Below are 12,418 nucleotides of genomic sequence, written 5' to 3'. Positions count from 1 at the left end.
ACTTGCTGGACAGATTTCTGCAATTGACCTCTCAATTTGTTCCCCGATACTGTTTCCAGTCATTCAGTGGTCCACTATGGACGATCCCACGGGCAGTGACCATTTTCCAATTCTTTGTAACCTGCTCACTGCACAACCACCATTAGATCAAACCTGCAGGAAATGGAAATTTTCTAAAGCCAACTGGACTAAATTTCAGTCAGCAATCACTCTGGACAAAAAAACTATTGAACTACAGCCTATAGATAAAGTAACTGATTATATCACATCCCATATTTTAGTTGCAGCTAAATACTCAATTCCATTATCAAATTTCCCAACCCGACAGCACTTCAACTACTGGTGGAACAAAGAGTGCACGAACGCGAAGAAGGAAAAAAAAATGAAGCATTCAATTTATTCTGTCAATTTCCAATCACAGCTAATTTAATTAACTACAAGAAGCTAAGGGCAAAAGCACGGTTCATTCAAAGGCAAGCCAAGAAAGATTCTTGGACTTGGTTTGCATTTACTATCAACAGAAATACTGACTCCAGATTAATATGGAAGAAAATTAGCTTTCTGGGAAGTTTCATCCCTTCCCCAATTCTTTTCTGCAATGGGCAAGAACTCTCTGGTCCTCTAGATATAGCAAATGCTTTGGGCAAAACCTTTGCCCAAGTCTCAGCTACATCAAACTACACTCTCAATTTCCAAAAAAAGACCGCCACAGAACAGAGACCCATCAACTTTAAAACCTCACTGTCACTTCCATATAATCAGCCTCTTGAATATTGTGAACTTTTACAAGCCATCAGAACAACACGAAACAGTGCCGCTGGGCCAGATGGCATATATTATGTCATGCTGCAGCATCTCAATGACGAAAACTTACAACTGCTGCTAGTCTTCTTTAACCGGATCTTCCTGGAAAATATTTATCTAACCTCTTGTCACCATGCTACAGTTTTGGCCTTTTTGAAACCTGGAAAAGATCCCTTGAAATTTCTTGATTCTTGAAAAAATGATCAACAGTTGACTCACCTGCATTATTGAAACCCAACATCTACTGAGTAATTGTCAACATGGCATTTGCAAAAATAGGCCCTCCTTAGATCTGATGATCAAGGCTGAATCTGAAATTCGCAATGCCTTTGTGAAAAACGAACACCTTGTTATGGTCTCCATCGATATAGAGAAGGCATTTGATACTACCTGGCGGTATGGCATTCTCGGTGACCTACATAATCTTGGTCTAAGAGGCAATCTGCCTATATTTATTAGGAACTTCCTCTAGAGCCGCTCTTTCCAGGTTCGATACCAAAACTCTTTTTCTTCTACATTCTCGCAGGAAAGAGTACCACAGGGGTCGGTATTGAGCGCAACCCTATTTGCCCTTAGAATTGATTCCATTACAAAAGAACTTCCAAATACTGTGGAGCCTATCTTTATGCTGATGATCTCTCTATCTCTCTATTTCTTTCCATTCTCAGAACATGAGATCTATTGAATGGCAATTGCAGGTGTTCCTCAATAAAGTACAAAAGTGGGCTGAGTTTAATGGATATCGTCTTTCCCATCAGAACACAGTTGAGATCCATTTTTGCATTCAACATAAATTGCATATAGACCCGTAACTTTGGTTATCAAATTCCATCATCCTGATTGCCAACAATATTAGATTCTTGGGATTGATACTTGACAGCAAGTTAAACTTCTTTGGTAATTACATTAAAGTAATCATACTACCTGTCTGAAAAAGCTGAACATGCTAAGAGCTCTATCTGCCTTGTCTTGGGGAGCAGATTGTACAACTTTGCTGTTCTTGTATAGAGAACTGATTAGATCCTGTTTGGATTATGGTGCCCCAGTTTATGATTCTGTCCGAAAGTGTGTATTATGCTGGCTCGATCCTGTACAACACAATGCGCTGTGGATTGCTCTTGGTGCTTATAGAACATCTCCAACCTATAGTCTATATATTGAAGCCCATGAAACCCCCCCCGTACCTCCGCAGAAAAATGTTATTACTTAAATATGCAGTCAAAATACAAAATTGTTCTCCGCACCCCATTCAGCCCTACCTCTTTAATCCATCATTTCACAATCTCTATAGAAATAAACCAAATAAAATACAACCAGCAGGCCTACAGCTACTTAAAATATCACAAAATTGGAATGTTCCTCTCTGCAGTAGGCAGCAGATAAAGCATTATTCTCACCCACCATGGACTCCCTTTCCTCAACCGACCTGTGATGGGGAAAGAATCGTCTACTGACTCTGAATGTGCAACAACTCCATGCTAGCCATATTCAAAACTATTTTGACTTCTTACCGATATATATTGATGGTTCCAAATCTTATTCAACTGTTGGAGCAGTAACAGTGTTTCTCTCTGCAATCATAACTGCTTCTCTTCCACCCGAGTACAGAAACTTTTCAGCAGAACTATTTGCAATACAACTAGCTCTAGAAAATTTGATTCATTAGCATTAGTAGAGGCATTTGATGCAAGAAAGCAAGCTTATGCAGCATCAGCCAAAAAAAAAAAAAAAAAAAAAACCCACTTCACCCCTCTGTTCGTTCAAAATACCTGTCCAGCTGAGCCTTAAACTTATTTAGGCTATCAACCTCCACTACAAGGGATGGAAGTCTCTTCCACCAACCAACCACCCGCTGGCTGAAGGCAAATTTCCGCACGTCTATCCTACATCTGTCTTTCCTCAATTTGAATTTATGCCCTCTCAGGTGATTATTCTGAGCTAGAGGAAGAATCCCATCAGCATTGAGCATGCTCAAACCATTCAAGGCTTTATACACCTCTATCAGATCACCTCGCTGGTGCCTAGTCTCCAGACACTGAAATTTGCAAAACTTAAGCCTTTCTTCGTAAGAGCACCCCTTTGTTCCATTCACTAATCTTGTTGCCCTTCTCTGTACTCGTTCCAGCAGCTCTACATCCTTCTTGAAATGAGGCCTCCAGACCTGTATACAGTACTCTAGGTGTGGCCTGACCATTGCCTTATATAAGGCAATAATCACCTCCTTATCCCTGCTGGAAAAATTTCTGTATATCATTGACAATACTCCATGAGCTACTCTTGCAGCCTGTCTGCACTGCTCAGAGAACTTCATATCTGCCTGCACAACCACCCCCAAGTCCCTTTCATTCTCTACCACTGTCAGTATAGTACCACAGAGTTGATACGTTGCTCTGGGGTTGCTGTTTCCCATGTGTAGTACTTGACATTTGTCAATGTTAAACTTCATTTACCACCTCTCAGCCCATCTCCTCAATCTTTCCAGATCCTGTTGCAGCAGCATAGTGTCAGTAGTGTCCTTGACAACCCTGCCAACCTTTGTATCGTCTGCAAACTTGGACATTAAGCTTGATATACCATCATCAATATCATTTATAAATACAGAAAACAATAATGGACCCAACACTGAGCCCTGAGGGACTCCACTAATAACATTAGTCCACGATGAGCAGTGTCCATTGATTACCACTCTCTGTCTTCTCCCCCTCAACCACCCCTTTATCCATAGCAGCAATTTGCCTCCAATGTCACACTGCTCCAATTTGTGTAGCAATCTTCCCTGTGCAACAGTATCAAAAGGCTTTCTAAGATCCAAGTATATAATATCAAAGCTATTCCCTGCATCCAGTTCTTTTGTGACTGCATCATAGTATCCAATCAATTTGGTCAGGCAAGACTTCCCCTTAACAAAGCCATGCTGTGTCCGAGCTATAACTGAAGTCTTGTCTAAATGATCCTGCAGTGCTTCTTTAACCAGTGCCTCCATTAATTTTCCTGGAACAGAAGTTAAGCTCACAGGTCTATAATTACTTGTGTCAGCCTTTGATCCTCCTTTGTGAATTGGGGTCACATTTGCACATTTCCAGTCTATGGGTACCTCCCCTGAGTCCAAGGAAGCTCTCATAATTATGGCTAAGGGTTTGCTTACTTCCTTTGCTGCCTCCTTTAATATAACTGGATAGATCCCATCCACCCCAGGTGCCTTTTTTATGTTTATCCTCAACAATCTCTCCTCCACTTTACTCCCAGTTATTTCAAGATTCTGTGGCTTACTGCTAGAGTTGAATACACCTCTGGCATTCCCCTCGCTGAATAACTCCTCATGTGTGAATGTCGATGCAAAATATTCATTTAGTTTGTTAGCTACCTGAGCAGGATCATCAACAGTTGACCCATCAATATCAAGTGGACCAATCTGATTCATCCCCTTCCTTCTAGAGTTTACATAAGTAAAGAACTCTTTGCTGTTTTTCTTTGTATCCCTTGCCAAGGATTTCTCGTAATCTGCCTTCGCCTGCCTAACCTCCTTTGTAACTTGGTTGCATATCAACTTGTATCTATCATAGGCTTCTGTGTTATGTGTTAATTTGTAAGTATCCCATGCATTTTTCTTCTCTGCCATATGCCTCATTAGTTCATCTGACATCCATTTTGGCCTAAACCTTGAACAATATTTCTTAGTTGGTATGTAAAGCCTAGTAGCTTCCAAGATAAGTTATTTGAATGCTTCCCATTTTGAATTTTCTGTTGGTAACATCATCAGTTGGTCCCACTGTATAGAATTAAAATACTGTCTCAGTCCCTCGTAGTCGCCTTTACGGAAGCAATAACCCTTCCCTTTACCCCTAATGGTAGTTACCTCTTTGAGTAAATCCCACTTCAGCACACTGTGATCACTGCCACCTAGTGGTTCATTTATCTGCAGATTCTTAATGCATGAAGAATCACTGCTGATAATCAAATCAAGAGTATTACTCCCTCTAGTTGCCTCCCGAACATGCTGATGTAGAAAACAATCATCCAATAAATCCACAAAAGCCCTGCTAGTGTGTGAGTGACCAGCCCCAAATTCCAGTCAATATCTGGGAAATTAAAATCTCCCATTATAAGACTCTCTGATTTACTGGCCCACTCTTTTTCCCTGTACAGTTTCTTATTATACTCATCAGAGTCATTAGGCCTATAGCACACTCCTACTCTCAATTTTGATCTCCCAATGCTTATGTCACACCAAACTGACTCAACACTGCACTGTCCAGCGATGTCGACTGGCTTCACTTCCTTGTTTTTTATGTGTTTCTTAACTAATAGCATAACCCCTCCCCCCTTCCTATCCTGTCTGTCCTTTCTGTAGACGTTGTACTCCCCAAATTCCAGTTCTGCATCCCTTATATCTGTGTGACACCACGTCTCTGATATCCCAACAATATCTTCCTTTGATGTTTTGAGCAATACCTCAAATTCATCAAATTTATTTACTAAACTCCTAGCATTGGTGTACACGCAAGTATACCTGCACCTGTTTCTATTCTTAGCTACCCTAACACAACCCATGTGTTTACTTGTACCGCAGTGGCTCCCAGCAGTCTCTGAAATATCATGCATCTTGTTTTTCAGGCTTCTGCTCATTCTAATAGAAGCAGTGCAAGAATCTCTTTCACCTCTGCCAGTGGCTACTGTCAATCTATTGGTCTTTGTCTCCCCCCCAAGCTAGCAGTTTTCCGACCCACCTAACACTGCCTCGATAGCATCAGCAAATGTTCTTGCACCCTTTCTATTTAAGTGTATCCCATCCCTGTAGAAGCAATCTCTCCTGTTAACAAGTACAGTTCAGGCTGAAAAAAATTCTACCCCTTGAGCCTTGCACAATCTTTCCAGGGCCGAATTGATCGACAAGGCTCTCATCATATACTCCCTCCTATCGTGTCTGGGCAGAATTGCAGACACTTTCAAATTCAACCCTAATTCTCGGCTTTTGTTCAACGGTGACCTGTACTTGTTAAGTAATTCTGCCGGTCTCCTACTCTTAATATCATTAGTGCCAACGTGTACAACTATATCACCTTTTGTGCCCTTAAAAGATGATATTCGCTCTACAATGTCATCAACCTTTGCCCCTGGCAGACATACCCCGGTCCTGTCCACCTATCATTCTTCACCCATCTGTGAAATATTTAGTTTACACCAACTCTCTCAGCTGAATTAGAGCGGTGCAGAATCCCTCTCATAAGGATCACCCTGTTTTAAATCAAATCAGGAATTTGCTGTTGAAAATTGAAGATCGTCAGCAACGAGTGAACTCATTCAGGCATTAAAGGGAATGAACTGGCTGATATTTCTGCTAAATTCTGTCAACCTTGGACTTAACCTCTGTCTTCATTCCAGTTTCTGATTATAATATCATAATTCAAACAGCATACCATGCACAGTGGACAGAGCTATGGCATAAACAAACAAATAATAAACTTTTTCAGTTGAAACAGGACCCAAAATTTTGGCACTCATGCGTTCAGATAGTTTGGCGAGAAGAGGTGGTACTTGTACAGATTAGAATAGGGCTTACTCATCTGACTCACCTCCATCTACTCACAGGCGATGATCCTCCTCAGTTTTCACACTGCTCTGAACATCTAACAGTCAAACATATTTTGATTGCCTGTCCACATTATCGACAACATCGAACTTCGATATTTCATTCTCGGGCTAATCTCCGAGAACGGATAACATTAAATCATATCATTGGTGAAAACACCAAATATTAATGAATTTTCTGTTATTTGAAACAAATAGGAATGTACAAATGACTTAGATTAGTTTCTGACATGAAATGAAATTGAACTGTCTTCGTATTAATTATTTAATATGCATGATTTCCTGTATATTTATTTATTTTTAGTTATCATAACTTGATAATTAAAAACGTGCATGTGTGTGTGTGTGCGTGTGTGTGTGTGTTTAATGGTGCACAAGCTGCTGTGTTTATTTTTCAACATTCCTATGAATAGGTGCACTATAGCCACAGCAGCTTGTACACCATTAAACACACACACACACACACACACACACACACACACACACAAGTTTTTAATTATCAAGTTATGATAACTAAAAATAAATAAATAAATAAACAGGAAATCATGCACTGTGATAATAAATCTTATCTGCATTACTTGAAATTTGAAATGGAGATAAGATATTATTTCCATTTCAAGTAAATGGAAACCATGGACACAAGTAATGGGAACCATAAAGTTTAAAAATATAGTATTGGTGGAAGTGAATAAGTAGAAGGGGCGTCAGAGAAAAATGAAAAAGTGCAACTCAGTGTATAGGTATATACTGTTAATTCATAAGTCTTCAATAAATTCATAAAGTAACAAAAATTAATAGAAAACCAAATTGAGAAATCATGCATGCAAACAGAATAATCCATGCATGGATAATTAATATTTTACTTTTATAAAGATGTATAAATATTGTAATTTAGTCAGTCCACTTGCCCATTAGAAACCAACTCTTCTGGAATTTCTACCAATAATGTTAGTCCATGAAGAGCAGTGTCCATTGATAACCACTCTGTCTTCTCCCACCCAACCATCCTTTTATCCATTGCGGCAACTTGCCCTTAATGCCGTACTGCCCAAATTTGTACAGTAGTCTTCCATGTGCCACAGTATCAAAAGCTTTCCTAAAATCCAAGTATATGATATCAAAATTATTCTTTGCATCCAATTCCTTTGTGACCACATCATAGTATCCAATCAAATTTGTCAGACAAGACTTCCCCTTAACAAACCCATGCTGTGTCTGAACTATAACCGCAGTGTTGTCTAGATGATTCTGCATGGCTTCCTTAACCAGCGACTCCATTATTTTCCCTGGAACAGAAGTTAGGCTAACAGGTCTGTAATTACCTGTGTCACCCTTTGTGAATTGGGGACACATTTACACATCCAAGTCCACAGGGAACTCTCCTGAGTCCAAGGAAGCTTTCATAATTATGGCTATGGGTTTGCTTACTTCCTTTGCTGCCTCTTTTAATATAACTGGATAGATTCTATCCACCCTAGGTGCCTTCCTTATGTTTAACTTCAACAATTTCTCTTCCACTTTGCTCGGTTATAACAAAACCACTTAGCTCCCTGTTAGAGTTTGATAAACATCTGGCCCTCTCCTCCTTGAATAACTCCTCATGTGTGAATGTAGATGCAAAATACTCATTTAGTTGGGCAGATCTGAGAATGATCATCTACAGTCAAACCATTGATATCAAGTGGACCAATCTGATTCATCCCCTTCCTTTTAGAGTTTATATAAGTAAAGAAGTCTTCGCTGTTTTTTTTTACATCCTTTGCCAAAGATTTCTCGTAATCTGCCTTCGTCTGCCTAACCTCCTTTGTGACTTGATTACAGATTAGCTTATATCTGCCATAGGCTTCTGTGTCGCCTGATAATTTATAAGCATCCCTTGCATTTTTCTTCTCTACCATGCGCCTTATTAATTCATCTGATACCCATTTAGGCTTAAATTAACTGAATTATAAAAAATTAATGTATAAGTAGAAAATAAAAAAAAAAAATTAAAAATAAACTGGTCATTAAATTTACTCAAATAACTGTTTAAAGGTACTTAGATTCCAGGCTCAGTTGAGATAGATTTTGATGTGATTTCATTATCTTTATGAGGGGCAAAGGGAAGATTCCAATCACTTTCTTATTTGTACAGTTAAAAGAATAGGCATTTAAAACTTCTCTCTCAATATGGGCATGCCTACCTGCATGCATGCATGTATGTATAAATAAACATAAAACTGTATATATAATTCACATTATCCAAATTTTTTTTAATATTATGGTAATGAATTGTGTAATATTTTTACAGTGTTCCAGATGGTGTCTGTATTCATTCCTAAAGAAAAAGGTGAAGAGATTGCAGCACTCGTTGACAATGGCACCCAAGTCATGATGCATATCACTGTTGGTACCCACAATTCCTTCCACTATGCCAACATCAATCGCACTTCAGTTCTCTTTGTTTCTATATCTTTCATTATACTAATGATTATATCCCTTGCTTGGTTGGTATTTTACTATATCCAGAGATTCAGATATATCCACAACAAGGACCTACTGTCTGTGAGTGTATAATATATGATAAAATAATAAGCTTACTTTAAAATAACTTTTAGTTTCATAAACACTGTATTACTGAAAGGTATTATCTAAATATGCATTGGATACCTGACTGACTTGGAAGAGGCATGTTGTAGCCATGCCCAGTTATTATTTTGCTTGCAGTACACAGGAAACCTGATGAGAATGAGAGAATTGGCCATTTTTTGGCTTTACCATAGTTTTATAATATTATTTTAGTTGGTAGCCAATGACCTTGCTATTGTTTATTAATAAACTAGCCTGTAACTCATCATAAAAGTATACATGCAGTTATCCTTGCCATATCCATGCTTATTTGATTTATTTTGTATATAGAAATAATAGTTCTGGCCCAGGATCTCAGTTCTAGTCCGGAGATCTCATGTATATATATAAGTATATAAGTATACTTATATATATATACATGATATATCATGTATATGTATATAAGTTGGTCTGTAACCAAGTCACAAAGGAGATTAGGCAGGCAAAGGGAGACTACGAAAAATCCTTGGCAAAGGATGCAAAGAAAAACAGAAAAGAGTTCTTTACCTATTTAAACTCAAGAAGGAAAGGGATGAATCAGATTGGTCCACTGGATATTGATGGTTCAACAGTTGAGGATCCTGCTCAGGTGGCTAACAATCTAAACGAGTATTTTGCATCTACATTCACGCATGAGGAGTTATTCAGGAAGGAGAATGATGTAGGTAAAGTAAACATTGGCAGTGAGCTGGATGATTTTGTAATAACTGAGAGGAAAGTGGAGGAGAGATTGTTGAGGATAAACATAAAAAAGGCACCTGGGGTGGATGGGATCTATCCAGTTATATTAAAGGAGGCAGCAAAGGAAGTAAGCAAACCCTTAGCCATAATTATGAGAACTTCTTTGGACTCAGGGGGAGGTACCCATACACTGGAGATGTGCAAATGTGACCCCAATTCACAAAGGAGGATTAAAGGCTGACACAAGTAATTATAGACCTGTGAGTTTAACTTCTGTTCCAGGAAAATTAATGGAGCCACTGGTTAAAGAAGCACTGCAGGATCATCTAGACAAGACTTCAGTTATAGCTCGGACACAGCATGGCTTTGTTAAGGGGAAGTCTTGCCTGACCAATTTGATTGGATACTATGATGCAGTCACAAAAGAACTGGATGCAGGGAATAGCTTTGATATTATATACTTGGATCTTAGAAAGGCTTTTGATACTGTTGCACATGGAACACTGCTACACAAATTGGAGCAGTGTGACATTGGAGGCAAATTGCTGCTATGGATAAAGGGGTGGTTGAGGGGGAGAATACAGAGAGTGGTAATCAATGGACACTGCTCATCGTGGACTAATGTTATTAGTGGAGTCCCTCAGGGCTCAGTGTTGGGTCCATTATTGTTTTCTGTATTTATAAATGATATTGATGATAGTATATCAAGCTTAATGTCCAAGTTTGCAGACGATACAAAGGTTGGCAGGGTTGTCAAGGACACCGCTGACGCTATGCTGTTGCAACAGGATCTGGAAAGGTTGAACAGATGGGCTGAGAGGTGGCAAATGAAGTTTAACATTGACAAATGTAAAGTACTACATATGGGAAACAGTAACCCCAGAGCAACGTATCAACTCTGCGGTACTTCACTGACAGTGGTGGAGAATGAAAAGGACCTGGGGGTAATTGTGCAGGCAGATACGAAGTTCTCTGAGCAGTGCAGACGAGCTGCAAGAGTAGCTCATGGTGTCTTGTCAATAATATACAGGAATTTTTCTAGCAGGGATAAGGAGGTGATTATTCCCTTGTATAAGGCAATGGTTAGGCCACATCTTGAGTACTGTATACAGGTCTGGAGGCCTCATTTCAAGAAGGATGTAGAGCTGCTGGAACGGGTACAGAGAAGGGCAACAAGATTAGTGAATGGAACAAAGGGTTACTCTTACGAAGAAAGGCTTAAGTTTTGCAAATTACAGAGTCTGGAGACTAGGCACCGGCGAGGTGATCTGATAGAGGTGTATAAGGCTTTGAATGGTTTGAGCATGCTCAATACCAATGGGATTCTTCATCTTGCTCAGAATAATCAGCTCAGAAGGCATATTTAAATTGAGGAAGGACGGATGTCAGATAGATGTGCGGAAATTTGCCTTTGGCCAGCGGGTGGTTGGTTGGTGGAACAGACTTCCATCACTTGTTGTTGAAGTTGATAGCCTAAACAAATTTAAGGCTCAACTGGACAGGTATTTCGAGCGAACGGAGGGGTGAAATGGGAGTGGTGTGTTTTTTTTTTTTTTTTTTTTTTTTTTTTTGGCTGATGGTGAATAAGCTTGCTTTCTTGCATCATATGCCTCTACTAATGCTATATTTGAACAAAACTGATGTATTTTTCATCTGCTGTCACAGTGGAAAAAATAATAAAAAATAAAATAGATTAGATAATGCATGCATTGTGTTACATTTTAGGCATGTTTGACAATCAAATAATGTACCTCATGGGTTAAATATTTCTGTATCATACTTCAGACCTGTTTACCAAAGCCACACAATGTTCATATGATTGGTTACTGAGGTGGGATTTGTTTGACAATTTTTTTAAGAGGGAGACAGGCTAAGTGTACAGGGAAAATGTGTTAACCTATTGACATGAAATTTGATGCAAAATCTCTAAGAATATTCAAAATAAGTCCTGAAATTTTGAAAAAGATTAGTGTTCATGTTTCAAATTTATAGCAGTGTTGGGAGGGCTAAGGAATTGAACCAGAACCTCTCCAGGAGGAAATATGAAACGGGCATATATATATATATATATATATATAGAAAATTATTTTAATGTTATGTGCAAATCCATAATTCATATTATTGATATTCCATTTTATCTCTATTCAAATTCAAATCCATTTTCTTTCTTTACTTAATTTTAATTTTTATTCATAATTATATATATATATATATACACCATAATTAGATAAGTTATAGTGCAAGAACCCTTCATAGTTTGAAAATCGAGGCAGTCCCCAGCCAACCGTACCCCCGGTAAAAATGAAAAAAACATATAATAGGTTAATTAATATAATAAGCCTTACATGGGAAAAGGTATTTTGCAAGGGACTTTTTCGAGGGCTAAACCCCTACAAAATATCCAACCCTAGTTAGGCTGAGCTATCAGTTTCTGTTGTCATCTGCCTGTATAACTAAGACCAAAATGAGTCCATAATGACGGATAATAACATTAAAAGAACTAAGCAAGCCAAATAAGTACAAAGCAAGCCAAATAAGTACTAGGCAAGCCGATATTTAAGGGGGTATGTCTAAACGGTAATTTATTAGTATACAGGCTGGATGACATTTATTTTTTGAATATTTTGAACTTATATTTTGGACTTATTTTGAATATTCTTAGAGATTTTGCATCAAATTTCATGTCAATAGGTTAACACATTTCCCCTGTACACTTAGCCTGTCTCCCTCTTATTTG

At 38.6% G+C, this 12,418-nt stretch overlaps 1 protein-coding gene across 1 annotated transcript in view; it reads left to right on the top strand.

Moving 5' to 3' along the window:
• LOC150080782 (RING finger protein 150-like) overlaps window positions 1-12,418 on the top strand; it is a 169,505-nt gene that overhangs the window by 101,664 nt on the left and 55,423 nt on the right. Inside the window, exon 2 of the mRNA XM_090380966.1 lies at window positions 8,684-8,937. Within this exon, the coding sequence (XP_090237092.1) occupies window positions 8,684-8,937 (254 nt within the window). The remainder of the gene's footprint in view (window positions 1-8,683; window positions 8,938-12,418) is intronic.

This window comes from Mastigoproctus giganteus, chromosome 9, assembly GCF_048544385.1.
Source record: "Mastigoproctus giganteus isolate SK-2022 chromosome 9, ASM4854438v1, whole genome shotgun sequence".
Classification (NCBI taxonomy): domain Eukaryota; kingdom Metazoa; phylum Arthropoda; class Arachnida; order Uropygi; family Thelyphonidae; genus Mastigoproctus; species Mastigoproctus giganteus.
This window is presented reverse-complemented; position numbering and strand designations above follow the sequence as displayed.